At 33.5% G+C, this 15,003-nt stretch overlaps 1 protein-coding gene across 1 annotated transcript in view; it reads left to right on the forward strand.

Annotated features, from left to right (window-relative positions):
* MRPL1 (mitochondrial ribosomal protein L1) overlaps positions 1-15,003 on the forward strand; it is a 47,374-nt gene that overhangs the window by 17,482 nt on the left and 14,889 nt on the right. Inside the window, exons 5-6 of the mRNA XM_019629461.1 lie at positions 364-435; positions 1,924-2,049. Of these exons, the coding sequence (XP_019485006.1) occupies positions 364-435; positions 1,924-2,049 (198 nt within the window). The remainder of the gene's footprint in view (positions 1-363; positions 436-1,923; positions 2,050-15,003) is intronic.

A 15,003-nucleotide genomic window follows, 5' to 3' on the forward strand; every position in this document is an offset into this window, starting at 1 on the left:
TAAAATTTTTTTCTCTTCCATATTGTTTTGCTAAAATGTCTTCATTTAAGTTAGCAAAACTAAATGTATCTTAAACTTTTACTTTTGGAAGATGATATATTGATGGCATTGGAGTCTTAGGTTGAACCACTTGGTAAGTTCCTAATGCCATTTTGATGTATTTTGTCATGTTACAAGAAACACCTCAATCACCTACAAACTAAACTTGTCTGAATGTAATATTTCTGATGCATCTCACTGAAATTTTCAATTAAAAGTAAAAAGCAACTTTTATTTTGAACTGTAATATTATTTCTGACAAAATACTTGAAAGGAGACTGAATTTGTTTAAAGACTGATGTTCGAACTATTGTATTTTGGTAGAATGCATCAGAGATTAAAATAGCAGAAGAAAATGGAGCTGCGTTTGCAGGAGGAACTAACCTGGTTCAGAAGGTACAATGTTTTCACGTTCATTAGTTATAAAAAATTGTTCTGTTATCTTTGCCATTCATTGGTTTTTTACATGTGGAATATAACCACTATGCCCATATCGTTTGATAAATAGATTATATTTATCTATAAAGCATGATTTTCTTTTATATTGTCTTGTATTACTCTATTACAATATAATTTTCAATCATAATTTTTAATTTAATTCAAAGGAACATGTTTTAGGATCAGTATTCGAAGATCTTGGAGTAGAATTTCACATACAGTTCTTTGACATTTCAAAATTGCCTCCTCTTTCTTATTTATAGCAATGAGAGCCCTGGTTCTGAAACCACACTGTCTGTTTTTAAGTTCTGGGTCTGCCCCTTATAAGGACACTGACTGGCTCCTCCTCCCTAAGTCCTCAATTTCCTTATCTGGAATTTGCGATCAGTATTAGTACTTGCCTCATAAGGTTTTTGTAAAGACTGAATGAACCTAAACCCTGTAAAATATTTACCCAAATGCTTGGCATGCGGTAAATGCTCATTTAATGCAAATTATTATTGTTAAGGGAAACACTTTGTTATTTAGGGAGTAAAGAATTTGTAAAAAGAAAGACTATTTAACAGGAAGATAAAATTCCAGAATCACAGCTTAATTTTGCGAGTTCAGGTTTTTAGGGTTTACCATAACTCCAAACCAAGGCTTTAAATGACATTTTATGGTAAGTTTTCAAGCTAAAAGGACCATTGGTCAAATATTTGTTGCCCAGGCAGTATTGTTCTAAAAAGTTGCTTCATTTTATAATCAACTAAATGTTTAAATGGAGTATATTGTAGCAGTATAAATATTTTGGGTGCTTGCTGGAATTAATTTAAAATATCTTTAAAAATTGTTATTTCTCTGTTTGCTCTTAGACTGGAATTAGTGTGTGTAAAATAAACTGTAAGTGAACTTGTCTTTGATAATCCCACTCCTCTTTTATTTTTAGTTATTGGAGGCAAAGAGAATTTTAGTTTCAGTTCTTTGTGAAAATAATTATAGAGTCAGTTCTCGATGTTCTAAATTTGGGAAGACGTTGTAGTTGCTAGTGATTTGGCAGTTAGTGGTTATTAATTTTACATGTGATCTATTGCAAAAGTTTCAGTATGTTTCTTCAGTTTTCATGGACATATGATTTCAGCTTTGTGGGATCTTCTGAGCCACATACACATCAGTGCTATGTTCTAGTTTATAATAGTTTGCCTAACCCCATGGAAGAATTAAACCCATTAAATATATATATTTTAAATGGATGTGGCTGTCTTTAAAAGAAAATATCAGAAAGTGTTTTGCTGCTAATATTTTTCATAATTGGTAAATGTGTTTATATGATTCTTGTGTTTGAAGAAAAAAAATTGGATTAATGTCTGTTTTCTAAATTATAAGGGAAATTATTACATTATACTTTATTTTCAGAAGGCTAAAGCTTTTTTTATCATCAAGATTATCTTTTTCCCTGATTTTCAGATTTTGGATGATGAAATTCAACCAGACTTTTATGTAGCTGTTCCAGAAATAATGCCTGAGCTTAATCCATTAAAGAAGAAACTGAAAAAAAGATTTCCAAAGCTTACTCGAAGTAAGGAAGAATTTTTTTAAAACATTTTTTTAGATTTTTCAATTACAATTGACAGTTAATATTATATTAGTTTCAGGTGTACTGCAGTGGGTAGACACTTACATAACTTACACAGTGATCCCCCTGATAAGTCTAGTGTCTACCTGGCACCATACATAGTTATTATAATATTATTGACTATGTTCCCTATGCTATACTTTACATACCTGTAACTATTTTATAACTGCCAATTTGTACTTTTTAAAGGGGAGAATTATTTTTATTATTTCAGTATGCTATTAAAATTATCTTACTATACAGATGGTGCTGAAAAAATGTATACATTTTAAGAAAGGAAAAAACTGTATTAGAATTGTAATACTAATATATACTGATAACAAAAGATGAATGCAAGTCGTGTGTATACATTTTGTTTGGTACCCCCGGTATATGTTTTGTTAGAAAACAAAATTGTTAATATATATGTAGAATAAATAATATGTCCTGGTATTTGAATTTTGTGTTATATAAGAATATGTAGATTTGATTTTTTTCCTTTGAAATTGATACTGATAATCTAATATAATTTTGAAAATCTAGACTATATAATACTTTAAATTTCAGCCATATTCTAGCTTGAGATAAATGGAATGTATTACCCACTATGTATGTTATCATCATATTATTTTATATTTCTTTTTCAATATAATATTTATGCTTACATATATCAACATTCAACACATATATGAATGCTTACTGGATCCATGGCTCTGCAGATATTTCCCTTAAGGAACTTGCCCTGTACGGATATTTCTCCCTTACAAAATCTAGTAAGAGACGTAAGGTTGCTACACAAATAGCCATGTTATAAAAAGTATGAAGTATTACATGAAAATTCACAAAGTGCTATAGGTAGGTGTTCAGTAGAGGAGAAATCAACACATAGGTGGGGAAATCAGAGGAGGGGTCCTGAAGGGGGTGACATTTAAACTGATCTTGAATAGTTGGCTAAATAGAAAGGAGAATATTTTTTTAGGTATAAAGAATCTGTTAATCATAGACACTGAAGTAAGTCAGAAATTACAGGCCATGTACAACAATATCAGTTAGTTCTCTTTGGCTATATTGAATGGAACCCCTTACATCGATATGAAAAAGAATAATGGGAAATGATGTTGGAAAGGTAGATTGATGTCATATGAGAAGGATCTTAAATAAGATCATAGTTAGCTTGGACTTCTTTTTCTGTATTCAGCAGGACTCTCCTAGAACTTTTTAAGATGAGGGGTTCTTTAGAGCTTTAATCTAGCAAGAGTTTGTAAGATGTATTGGCATAGATCAAAATTAGAGGCAGGGAGACCAGTTCGGGTGCAATTGCCAGAGAATAGTAAAGGTAACGTTTAAATTAAAGTCTTCATAATGAGACTGGAATGAAGACGACAGATGTCAAAGATATTAGGACTTTGCACTGAGTAGCTAGGAATGGACAGGTTGAGAGAAAGACGAGTCAAATGATGCTGAGATTTTTCAAACCTGGGGATCTCTCCTAATGAGTTGATATCATTAATGGAAACGGAGTAGATTTGGGAGGAAAAATAAGTTCATTTGCAGACAGTTTCTTTTAGGTGGTGCTGCTGTAGATAGGCATTATTTCAAATAAAATTTTATGCTGTAAACAGAACAAATATTTTAAAATTATTTTAGTAGAGATTGGGCTTCACATTTCAACTCTAGTTGAGCTGAAAAATCCTGCTAAAATTCTTCACACATGGTAGCCTCTAACATTTATGTGAATTACAGATCATGTTCTGTACTTTAAGCAGTTTCATGTGTACTCTACAATTCTTTTGTTCTAGTAGAGTTTTATTTGTTTATTTTTGATAGCCTGCACTAAATAACACATTCTTATTAGATATTGGACTGAGGTTTGGCACTTTTTATTAGGGATTTCCATTACAGTAGCATTTGTTGTCATGTTATCATGGAATCAGATTTAATATTCAAGTAAGACCTGAAATTGAACATTATTTTCAAAATTAACCATGTGTCAGGACCATACCAGATGGGAAACTGCTTTTCGATCTTTTCACTGTTTCCTGAATTCGTTAAGTGAAAAGCAAATTGTTTTACTTTTGTGCAGAAACTATTTATTGTTCAGAAATAGCTTTTATTGAGTAGTGGGTTTCCTGCACCTCTGTTTATTTTGTTATTTGAATGCCAGGCTCGCTGTCCATTTTGTTCCTTAGTACAGGGAAAACCAAAGATGCTCCCTCTTTGAGGTCTCAATGAGAATCCCCACAATTCCAAATTTGTGAGCTCCAGGAACTGTACCAGCATCTTGTTTGGTGCCCCAGCAGTCAGAAGCTGTCTTTACTACAAGTATTACAGAAGCAGAATTCTAATGCTAACTTACTATCACAGAGGAAACGTTCGTTTACCAAGTTATTGCTGGTTAGTGAGTGTCTTATTGACTAACTGGGTCTGTTACCAAGAAGGAAAGTTATTTTTCTTACCATGTTTTAAGTTGTCAAGCAAATGTGAATAATTTTCTTACAGAAAAAAAGAGAGGCTTACTCGGATTCATGCGCGATTGTTCATAATTTTAGGATTGTGAGCTGCTTGGAACACCTTCTTGAGTGTATTTTTCTATTTTTTCTTTTTAAACTTTACTGCGGAACAGTGTGTTTTTTCCAGGACCTATCAGCTCCAAGTCAAGTCATTTTTCTCAATCTAGTTGTGGAGGGTGCAGCTCAGCTCCCAAGTCCACTCGCCATTTTCATTCTAGTTGCAGGGAGCGCAGCCCACTATCCCATGTGGGAATTGAACCGGCAACCTTGTTGTTTAGAGCACACGCTCTAACCAACTGAGCCGCCTGGCCGCCCTTGAGTGTATTTTTCTACCCAGGTCTACACTTCCACCATTTTTTTCCTAAAACAAAGAAATAAGCATGTTGTAGTACATGGTAAGGTTTTCTTGGTTTTATATATCAAAGAATAAAGACGTTTTCTTTGCTTAAAAAAACCCCCCACAAATTACAGTTCAATATGATGAAAATATTTCTCATAAATTTCTTTTCTAATTAAATTTGAGTTCAACAAAACCAAGCAATACTAAATATAGTCAATTAAAACCGAAACTGAATACTGAATATATCTGTATTTGGCTAGTTCCTTGCTTTGCATGCTGAACTTTTTGCAGAAGTTAATTTTGTTATCTTTGCTACTTTATCCATTCTCTGAATAACCCTTTTGGCCTCTAAATTTTCTTAGCCTTAAGTTGTTTATTTTTATTACCATTTTCTTCACAAAATTTGGCAGTTATTTTTAGTCTTAAAGATTTTTAAATAACTTCTTTATTTCAAATAAGAAATGTTTTTGTTTAAAGTGTTTATTTTTATTAATGGGCTTTACGTTATTTCTGCTTTCATAATGAATCATAGCTTCCCATACATGGGGCTCAAGTTACCTAGGTATGTTCTCCCCGTTTACTTAACAAAGCATTTGAAAAAACAGACCTTTCTCCTTCTCTAACTTTTTCTTTTCACTCCCACGTGATCTGTTTAACAGCACTGGCAGAACATTTGTGTTCTTTACACATGAAGACAAGTGATTAACCTGTCAAAAATGTTAAAACAGAATACACCACATGTGCATTAGAACAAATGAAGCTTGTATTATGCATTTTCAGGGCTTATTCAGGTTCTTGTTTAGGAACATTTGATTCCCCTCATATCCAGCAAAAGACTTTAGGGTAAAATAGAAATTACATTTTGAGCAAATGGATGAAATTAAAAAACAAACAAACAAGCCCCTGCAGCTGAGCTCATTAGTTGCCCATTTTGTCTTACATTTTGTTTTACTAATGGGAGTGGGTGTAACCAACTGTCTTGGCTGGAGTGCGTGTTCACGTTTTGCAGCATGTTTAATGCTGCAGCTTTATTTGTTTTATTTTAATTTGCTTACGTAACTGTAGGCAAATTCTCTTTTTCAAATGCACATTTGTCTTGTTTTCTTATCATTTCTTTTTTATTTCAGAAAAAAGACATTTAAAACTTGTTTTTTTAAAATTCTTGGAAGAAATTGGGCTTCATTTTGCTTTTATAAACTAGCTTTCCCCCCCACAATACAAGTGCCCTCTGAAATTCTTTCATCTCTAACATAGATATGTTTTGTTGATATTTTTTATTCCTAATCATATATATTATTTGGCATTTACTTAAACAAAAATTACTAGTATGAAAAATATCTTGACATAATGGAATCAATTGTCAATTATTCATCTTAAGCCATGGTAGATACTGTAGCATGTATGGAAATTGTTGAATTCTTTTAAACCATAGTTAAGTCATTGGTGGATAGGTGGGAAAGGGACATGATTAGAAAATTGGACACACTAATGTGTATTTCTCTTAATACAAGAATTGAATGTCAGTGCTCCAGTTAGAATCTTGTCAAAAGGATATTTTGCTTCAGGTGTACAGTGCAGTGGTCAGGCATCTACAGTATCTATGAGGTGGTCTCCTAATAAGACAAGTGCCCATGTGGTACCCTACAAAATCTTTACAACATTATTGATTCTATTCCCCAAACTGTCTTTTGTATCCCCCTGGCAATCTTGTTATCAGTTTGTGCTAATGTCAACTATAATTTTATATATATATATATATATATATATATATATATATATATATATATAGTCACAGGATGTGGAGTGCAGCAATAGGGAATAGAGTCAATGGAATTGTAACAGCTTTATATGATGTCAGAGGGGTAGTAGATTGGAGGAGGGGATTATCACTTTGTGAGGTGTGTAAATGTCTAACTTACCTTGTTTTGTACACCTGAAACTAATAAAAGAAATGTTAATATATATATATATATATATATATATATTCCGACAGACTGTCTGGAGAGCATTCACATCTGAACGTGCCTAACTGCCTTTTGTAAGGAAGTTGGTATGGTATCGTATTTGAGAGTAATGGATATAAAATTATTGAAATCTAATACGAAATATTTTTAACTCATAGACTGATGTACTGTACTTCAGGGTATTGTTTGTGTTATTGAAACAATTAGAACTCTGGTTGTGTAAAGAAAACGGTATTTTTGCAGAGTAATCAGTTTGAAATTTTAAAAAATGTTCTTCCCTTGTGTATTAGTTGAAAAGCTATTTATGTGAGAAAGAGTCCAATGATGATTAGGTCTGGTTATAATTATTATAGATGAGTTACTGATAGTGTACAACTGGTTCCTTTATTTCCTCTACTCCAGCCGTGGCGGCCTCCTTGCCCTTCCTCATACACACTTAACTGTTTTTCCTTCTCAGGTATTTGGACTTGCTGTCCCATCTGTGTGTAATGCTCTTTGTTTATTTTCCTGTCTCACTTTCTCATTCAGATATCACATAAACAGGAAAGACGTACATGACCATCTATATAAAACATTCCCCACCATTCCCCATTGTCACTGGATTTCTCAGTGTGTTTTTATATTCTTTTTAGGACTTACCACTTTTGGCATCTTACATTTTTGATTTGTGGGTGCGTGCTCCATTCTTTCCATTAAGAGTAAGGGCATTTTTTTTATTCTGTTCACCACTATATTCCCATGGGCCTAGAATAGTATCTGAGACATAGTAGGTGGTCAGCAAATATTTGTACGTGTACAGTAAATGCACATTTAGTGTGGCATTCATTTGGTAGAAGATATAGATTAAATACTGCAAATAAATAGTAGATTATAATTTATAGATTTTTTTGGATTAGAATAATTGTATTTTAGTTATTGAGTATCTACTATGTGCTCTGTGTGATGGCTATGAACAAGATAGGCAAGGCCCTTGCTGTCTTGGAGCTAACAGTTTCATTTTCACTTTCTGCAGTAGACACACTGGTTTAACTGAGCATTTATTTAATAATGCTTAAATTTCTCTAGTTAAACAAATAAACTGCAGACAAAATACATGGTCTTAAAACTTTTATTTGATTCAACTATCCTTTCTAGCTACAATCTTAGTCCCTTCTGTTGTTTCATACCAAGTTTTTCAAACAAGTAGTCTTTAGTGGTTAGCTGTCTCCATTTTTTTACCAAGTTTATTATTATTCCTTACAGTCCTCTTCCCCATCTTCCGCTAAAATGGTGCTCTCAGTAGTAACCACTGATCTTTCTTTAGCTGCATTTAAACATCTGTTCTTAGTTTTCTGTTTCTTGAAACTTTTTTATGCTGTATAATCTTATCTCCTCTCACTCACTATTCCTTCTGTGTCTTCCCTGGTTTCTGTTTTTCTACTTACTTCTTCCCTGCTAAAGAAAAAAAAAGGAAGTACATCAGGGTGAAATACCTGACAGTATAATTTAGTATAGGTTATGCTCATTATGGAAATTGAACAGAGGGAATTAGAGGAAGGGAAAGGGAAGGAAGTAAGAAAAAAGAGAAGAGAGAAGAGCAATTGCACAGCAATAAGGGAAAGCAAAGCCCTAGAAGTAGCAGTGAAGATTAACATCGGGTTATACCGGAAAGCAGAATAGAATAGTCGGTAACATAGACCTCTCTCAGTCTTGGTTTTGTCACTTACTGTGACCTTGAACAAATAGTTTAATATTTTTGTGCCTCTGTTTATTCATCTACAAAATGGGTTTCCTGCTCCGGTAGTGTTTTCGTAATAATGTATGCAAGAGCTTAGTACAGGCTGGGTACATAACAAGTTTATAATATATATGAGCCTCTATTATTATTGATATCCTATAATTCTTAAAGTAGCAATTCATGCTCCATAGTTACTTTTGGAAAACGCCATTCTTTTTCATAGCTTCATATATAATTTTTACCTTTATAGCTCATTTACTGAACAAGCAGATAATTATTGAGTGCCTGTTGTGTGCCAGGCAGTATATCTGGTACTGAGGATTGAAAGATGAAAAAATAGTTCCCATCTTTAAGGAGATAAAAATCAAGAAGTGAGAGAAATGAGAACAAACTTGCACTAAAATGCAGAGACTGTACCAGTAGAAAAGGTACAACGTGCTTAGAGGAATGAGGGACCACTTTGTAGAATCAGATTATGTAAAGAAGGTAGCAGTTAAGTTGAGCACATAAGCATGAATAGGTGTTTTCTTTCCCGATGTGCATGGGGAGAACATTCCAGGTAGAGGAAATGGCCTGTATTAATGCACAGAAGTATGAGAGAGCTGGTTATGTTCAAGAAATTATAAGTAGCTTTCTATCATTTGGTACATAAAGTGTTATCAGATAGTGGTGGGCAGTGAGGTTAGACAGTGATAGCCAGTGAGCCAGATCACAGAGGGCTTTGTGTGCCGTGCCATGGAGATTAGATTTTATCCTCTATGCTGATGGGAACCATTGAAAGATGTTGCTTAGAAGAATGGTAGAAGATTTGCTTATTAGAATAACTATGTGGGAGCTGTGTAAGTGATAGAGTGGTGATTTGAGGATGATGAAATGTTCAGAACAGAGACCAGTGAGGAGACTAATGCAGTCGGCCAGGTAAAAGGTGTATAAGGACAGAATCTGAGCAGTGGGATATGCAGGAGGTAGCATTAACAGGATTTAATGATTAGATGTTGGGGTAAGGGAAAGAGTGGAATCTAGAATGATTCCCTAATTTCTGTCTTACATAGCCCAGTGAATACTATTTTAAAGATAGATTTACAGGAAATAAGGTAGGTTTGGGCATGATAATAATTTCACAAGGTGAGGTAGGGTAGATGGATATAGGCTGGCACCACTTACTGTTTTCTTAGAAGTAAGTCAGTATTAAGATGAAGTAGGTTGTGATAAGTAAATGTGCACATTGTAATCTCCAGGGCAAGTAAAAGACCATCACAAAAAGAAATACATCTTCAAACTAAACAGAGGAATGAAAATGATATACAAAAAACTTTTTGTTTAAAACAAAAGAAGGCAGTAAAGGAAAAACAGGAACACACGAGATGAGACAAATAGAAAACACGTATTAAAATAAAGACCTAAATCCAGCCATATCATTAGTTAGGTTAATTGGAAATGGAATAAACACTTCAACCAAAAGGCAGAGGTTATAAGATGATGAAAAAGCAATCCAATTATATGCTGTCTGCAGGAGACACACTATATTCAAATACAAATAGGCTGAAAGTAAAATGAAGAGTAAAGATGTACCATGAAAACAGTAAGCATTAGAGAGTTGGGTTGGCTATGTTAGTACCAGACAAAAATAGACTGTTAAGACAAAGAATTTACTAAGAAAAAAAGATGGATATCCTATAATAGTAAAAGGCCATGCTTGTTTAAAAACAGAACCACAAAATATGTGAAGCAAAACTGACAGAACTGAAAGGACAAATAGACTAATCATCAAGTACATTTAGAAATTTTAATATTCTTCTCTCAGTAACTGACAAAACTTATAAATAGAAAATCAGTAAACATATAAAAAACTTGGACAATACTATTAACCAACTTGGCCTAATTGATATCTATACAACACTTCACCCAACAATAAGAAGTGTCATTTGATACACACTTTTTAAGTTATCCATGGAACATTCACTAGGTTAGACCATTTGCTGGGTTATAAGGCAAGTCTTAATAAATTTAAAAGGATTGAAATCATACAGAGTATGTTTTCCAGTCACAACAGTTAAATCAGAAATCAGTAACCAAAATAAATATGAGAAATCTCCAAATACATTAAAATTAAACAAGTCATTTTTAGATAACCGATAAAGAAGAAATTACCAGAGAAATTAGAAAATGTCTTGAACTAAATGACAAAGAAAACACAGCATATCAAAACTTGTTGGATGCAGCTAAAGCAATAATGTGCACATAATCTGCAGAGGGAAATTTGTAATTTTAAAGGCTAAATTACAAAATAAAGGTTTGTAATCATTGTCCTAGGCTTTTACCTTAAACACCTAGGGAAAAAAAAGAAGCAAATTGAACTCAAAGTAAGTAAAAGTAAGACAATAATAAATATCAGAGCAGAAATCAGTAAAATAGAAAAAACAAACAACAGAGAAAAGCAATCAAAGGAAAACTGATTCATTGAAAAGATCAATAAAATTGATAAAACTAGGTGGGCTGATTTTAAAAAAGAGAGATCGAGTTTATCAAGATCACAAATGAAATATCTATATCCCATAGATATGAAAAGATATTATCAACAACTTTATGCCAATAAATGTTTACAACTTACATGAAATGGGTAAATTCCTTGAAAGACACAAATTATCAAAAATGTCCAGAAGAAATAGAAAATTTAAATAGATCTGTATCAAGTAAAGAAATTGAATTAGTAATTTACAACTTCCCACAATGAAAAGTTCAGGCCCACATGACTTCTCACTGGTGAATTCTATCCAACATTTAAGACAGAAATAATACCAATTCTTCACAGCCTCTTTTATCAAATAGAGGGGGAAGGAACACTTACTAGCTCATTTTTGAGCTCAGCATTACCCTGATATCAAAGCTAGACAAGGACATCACAAGCAGAGAAAACTACAGATCAATATCCCTCATAAGCATAGAAGCAAAAATCCTTAACAAAGTTTAGCAAATTGAATTCAGCATTGTTTATGTATGTGTATAAATATTAAAACACCTTAACTAAAGAGATTTATTCCAGAAATACGAAGTTGATTCAACATCTGAACATCAATATAATATACTATGTTAGCAGAATAAAGGACAAAGAATTTAAGATCATCTTAGTAGATATAGAGAAAGCATTTGACAAAATCTAATGCCCATTCACGATAAGATGTCTCAGAATACTAGGAATAAAACTGAACTTGTTCAAGTTGACAAAGCACATCTATGAAAAATCAACAGCTAATATTATTCTTAGTGATGATACCATTAAGACCAAATGCTTTCTACCTCAGATCAGGAACTGCTCTCACCACTTATGTTCAACATTGTACCAAGTAAGAGAAATGAAGGGCATACATGTGGGAAAGGAAGAAATAAAAACAGTATTTATTCCTAAGGAATATGATTCTATTGGGTTATTGGGAAAGTCATGATGCATTTTTGCGTTGAAACATAGAAAAATACGTCATGACTTTCTCGACGACCCAATAATATATTCTAGTAAGTGAATTCTAATATGTGAATTTAGTGGGGTTATGGGATACAAAATCAGCAACACAAAATCAACTGAATTGTTGTGTACTAGCAATAGACAATCAAAATGAAATTTGTAAAACAGGAGCATAAAAAAACAAATAACATGAATAAATTTAACAAAAGCAGTACCAAAATAAATAAAGGGATATACCATGGCTATGGATCTGAAGTATAATTTAAGATGGAATTATTCCCACTTTTTTCTGTAGATTTAATGTTGTCCTAATCAAACTCCCAGAAGGCTTAAAAAAGTGTATTTAAGAAATTAACAAGCTCATTCTAATATCTAAATGGAAAGACAAAGGACCTGGGATAGAAAAATGATTTTAAAAAGGAAGAACAACGTTCTTAAAAAAAACAACCAAAATTTGTATTACTTCATCTATCACTTTACTATAGAGCTACAATAATCAAGATGTACTATATAATACGTAAAATATATATAGATCAAACATTGAGAGTTCAGAAATGGACCCAATCCTAAGGGTCAACTGGTTTTTGGCAAAGGTACCAAGGTTATATGGAAAATGAATAGTTTTTTTTAATGAATGGTGCTGAAATAACTGGGTATCCCTTTCCTCACATCAAACACAAAAATTAATTCAAATTGGGTCATAGACCTAATTGTAAGGGCTAAAGTCATGTAATTTTATAAGAAAAATTTCTAGGAGAAAATCTTTATGACCTTGGATTAGGTAAAGATTTCTTCAGACACAAAAAGCATGAACCATAGGAGAAAAAGTTGCTCAACTGGACTTTATCAAAATTAAAAACTCTGCTCATGGGAAGACATTGAGGAAATGGAAAGACAAGCCACACATTGGAGGAAAATACTTGGCACAGATATATCCAACAAAGGACTTGTATCCAGAATATATAAAGAATTCTTATAACTCAGTAAGAAGACTACCTAATCTAATTTTTTGAAAAGACAGAAGAATTAAACAAGCACTTTACAAAAGAAGATATGCAGTTGGCTTTTAGAGTATTTGACATGATGTTTGACATCTTGGTCATTAGGGAAATGCAAAATCACATCAACATGCTTTGGTTAGAAGAGAGAGAGAAAAAAAAAGGAATATATAAGGTCAAAGGAAGGTTATTTTATTTGTGTTTTAGGATGGAACTGGCTTAACTCAAATCTACATCATTATCCCCAATCTATCACTTTTTTCCAGTTCTTATTGCTAACTGTACAGTATTTCATCAGCACCTTTACTTCAGGATGTTTTAGTGCAGAGCTATTTCTCTTTCCTTCTTAAGCCCTATTCTTTCCCACTTCATTATCATTGCAACACTACTATGATATCACACTCAAAATTATGAAGTCATTTATTTGTTCATTCTTTCAGGACATGTATCATATTTGTACTCCTTACTAATCAACTACCTGTATCTAGGTGGAGATATTGAGTAGGTGGTTGGAGATCATCAGAGAGCTTGTGGCTAGAGATATAAATTTGGCAGTTATTTGTGGATAAATGGTGTTTAAAGTCATGTGTTTGGGTGAGACCACCTGGGGAGGTGTGTATGGATAGAAAGACAGGTCAAACGACTGAACCCTGAGGTGGGTCAGGCTTTGGAATTCAGCTAAATGAGGGTAGCTCAGCCCACAAGAACGCAGTGGAACAACCAGCGAGAGGAGTATTTCAGAGGACGAGTCAAGGCATTGTAGAAAGAGGAGAGAGAGAACTACTGTTGATAAAGCATGTCAGAGGAACCCAGTGAAGGTCATTGATGACTTGAAAAGATTATTTTCCACAGAGCATTGGGGATGATAACCTGATTAAAGTCGATCTAAGAGAAAATGAAAGGAGAGGAAGCAGAGACAGAAAAATAGACAACTTCTTTTTGAGAAATGATGCTGTTAAGATGAGTATTGCATGGTCACAGGAAGGCAGTATGAAGTCGTAGACTTGTTTTATTTTAAGATGGGAGATTTTAGAGCAAGTTTGTAAGCTGATGACAATGATCTAGGAAAGCAGGGGAAATTGACAATGTAGAGGAGAGAAGGGAGGTGTGGTGTCGAAGAGTGGGATCCAGTACCCAATGAAGAGGGCCGGCCTCTGGATAGAGCATGGACAGTTCATCCATAGTGACAGGAAGGAAGCCGTGTTACAGATGTAGACTAAGGTCGGCCAACAGGTAATTCTGGAGCTCTCACTACATATAAGGCATTGTTCTTAAGAAAACATACACATATATATATATATATATATATATATATATATATATATCCACACACATGCTATTACATATATGTTAATATATATATATATAAACGTGTGTGTGTGTGTGTGTGTATGTTAAAGAAGTTTAAATAGAGATATACATGGTTTAACCCCTTCTTGTTTTTTGTACATTGCTGCAGTTGTCGCCCCTTATCCCTGGGGAATACGTTCCAGGACCCCCAGTGGATGCCTGAAACTGCAGATAGTACTGAACCCTATATATACTTTGTTTTTTTCTATACATACATACCCATGATAAAGTTTACTTTATAAATTTGGCACAGTAAGAGATTAATAACAATAACTAATAACAAAATAGAAGTTGTAGCAATATACTATAATAAAAGTTATGTGAATGTGGTCTCTCTCTCTCTGATAACAGATATGGCTACTAAGTGATTAACAGGTGGGGAATGTATGCAGTGTGGATAGGCTGGAAAAAGGGGTGACTCGTATTCCCAGTGGGACGTAGTGGATGGCTCACAACATCACACAATGGCACGCAATTTCAAACTTATAAATTGTTTATTTCTGGAATGTTCCATTTAATATTTTCAGACCGTGGGTAACTGTAACCATGGAAGGCTAAATGGCAGATAAGCGGGGACTACTGTATTAGCATCT

This window comes from Hipposideros armiger, unplaced genomic scaffold (assembly GCF_001890085.2).
Source record: "Hipposideros armiger isolate ML-2016 unplaced genomic scaffold, ASM189008v1 scaffold_857, whole genome shotgun sequence".
Lineage (NCBI taxonomy): Eukaryota > Metazoa > Chordata > Mammalia > Chiroptera > Hipposideridae > Hipposideros > Hipposideros armiger.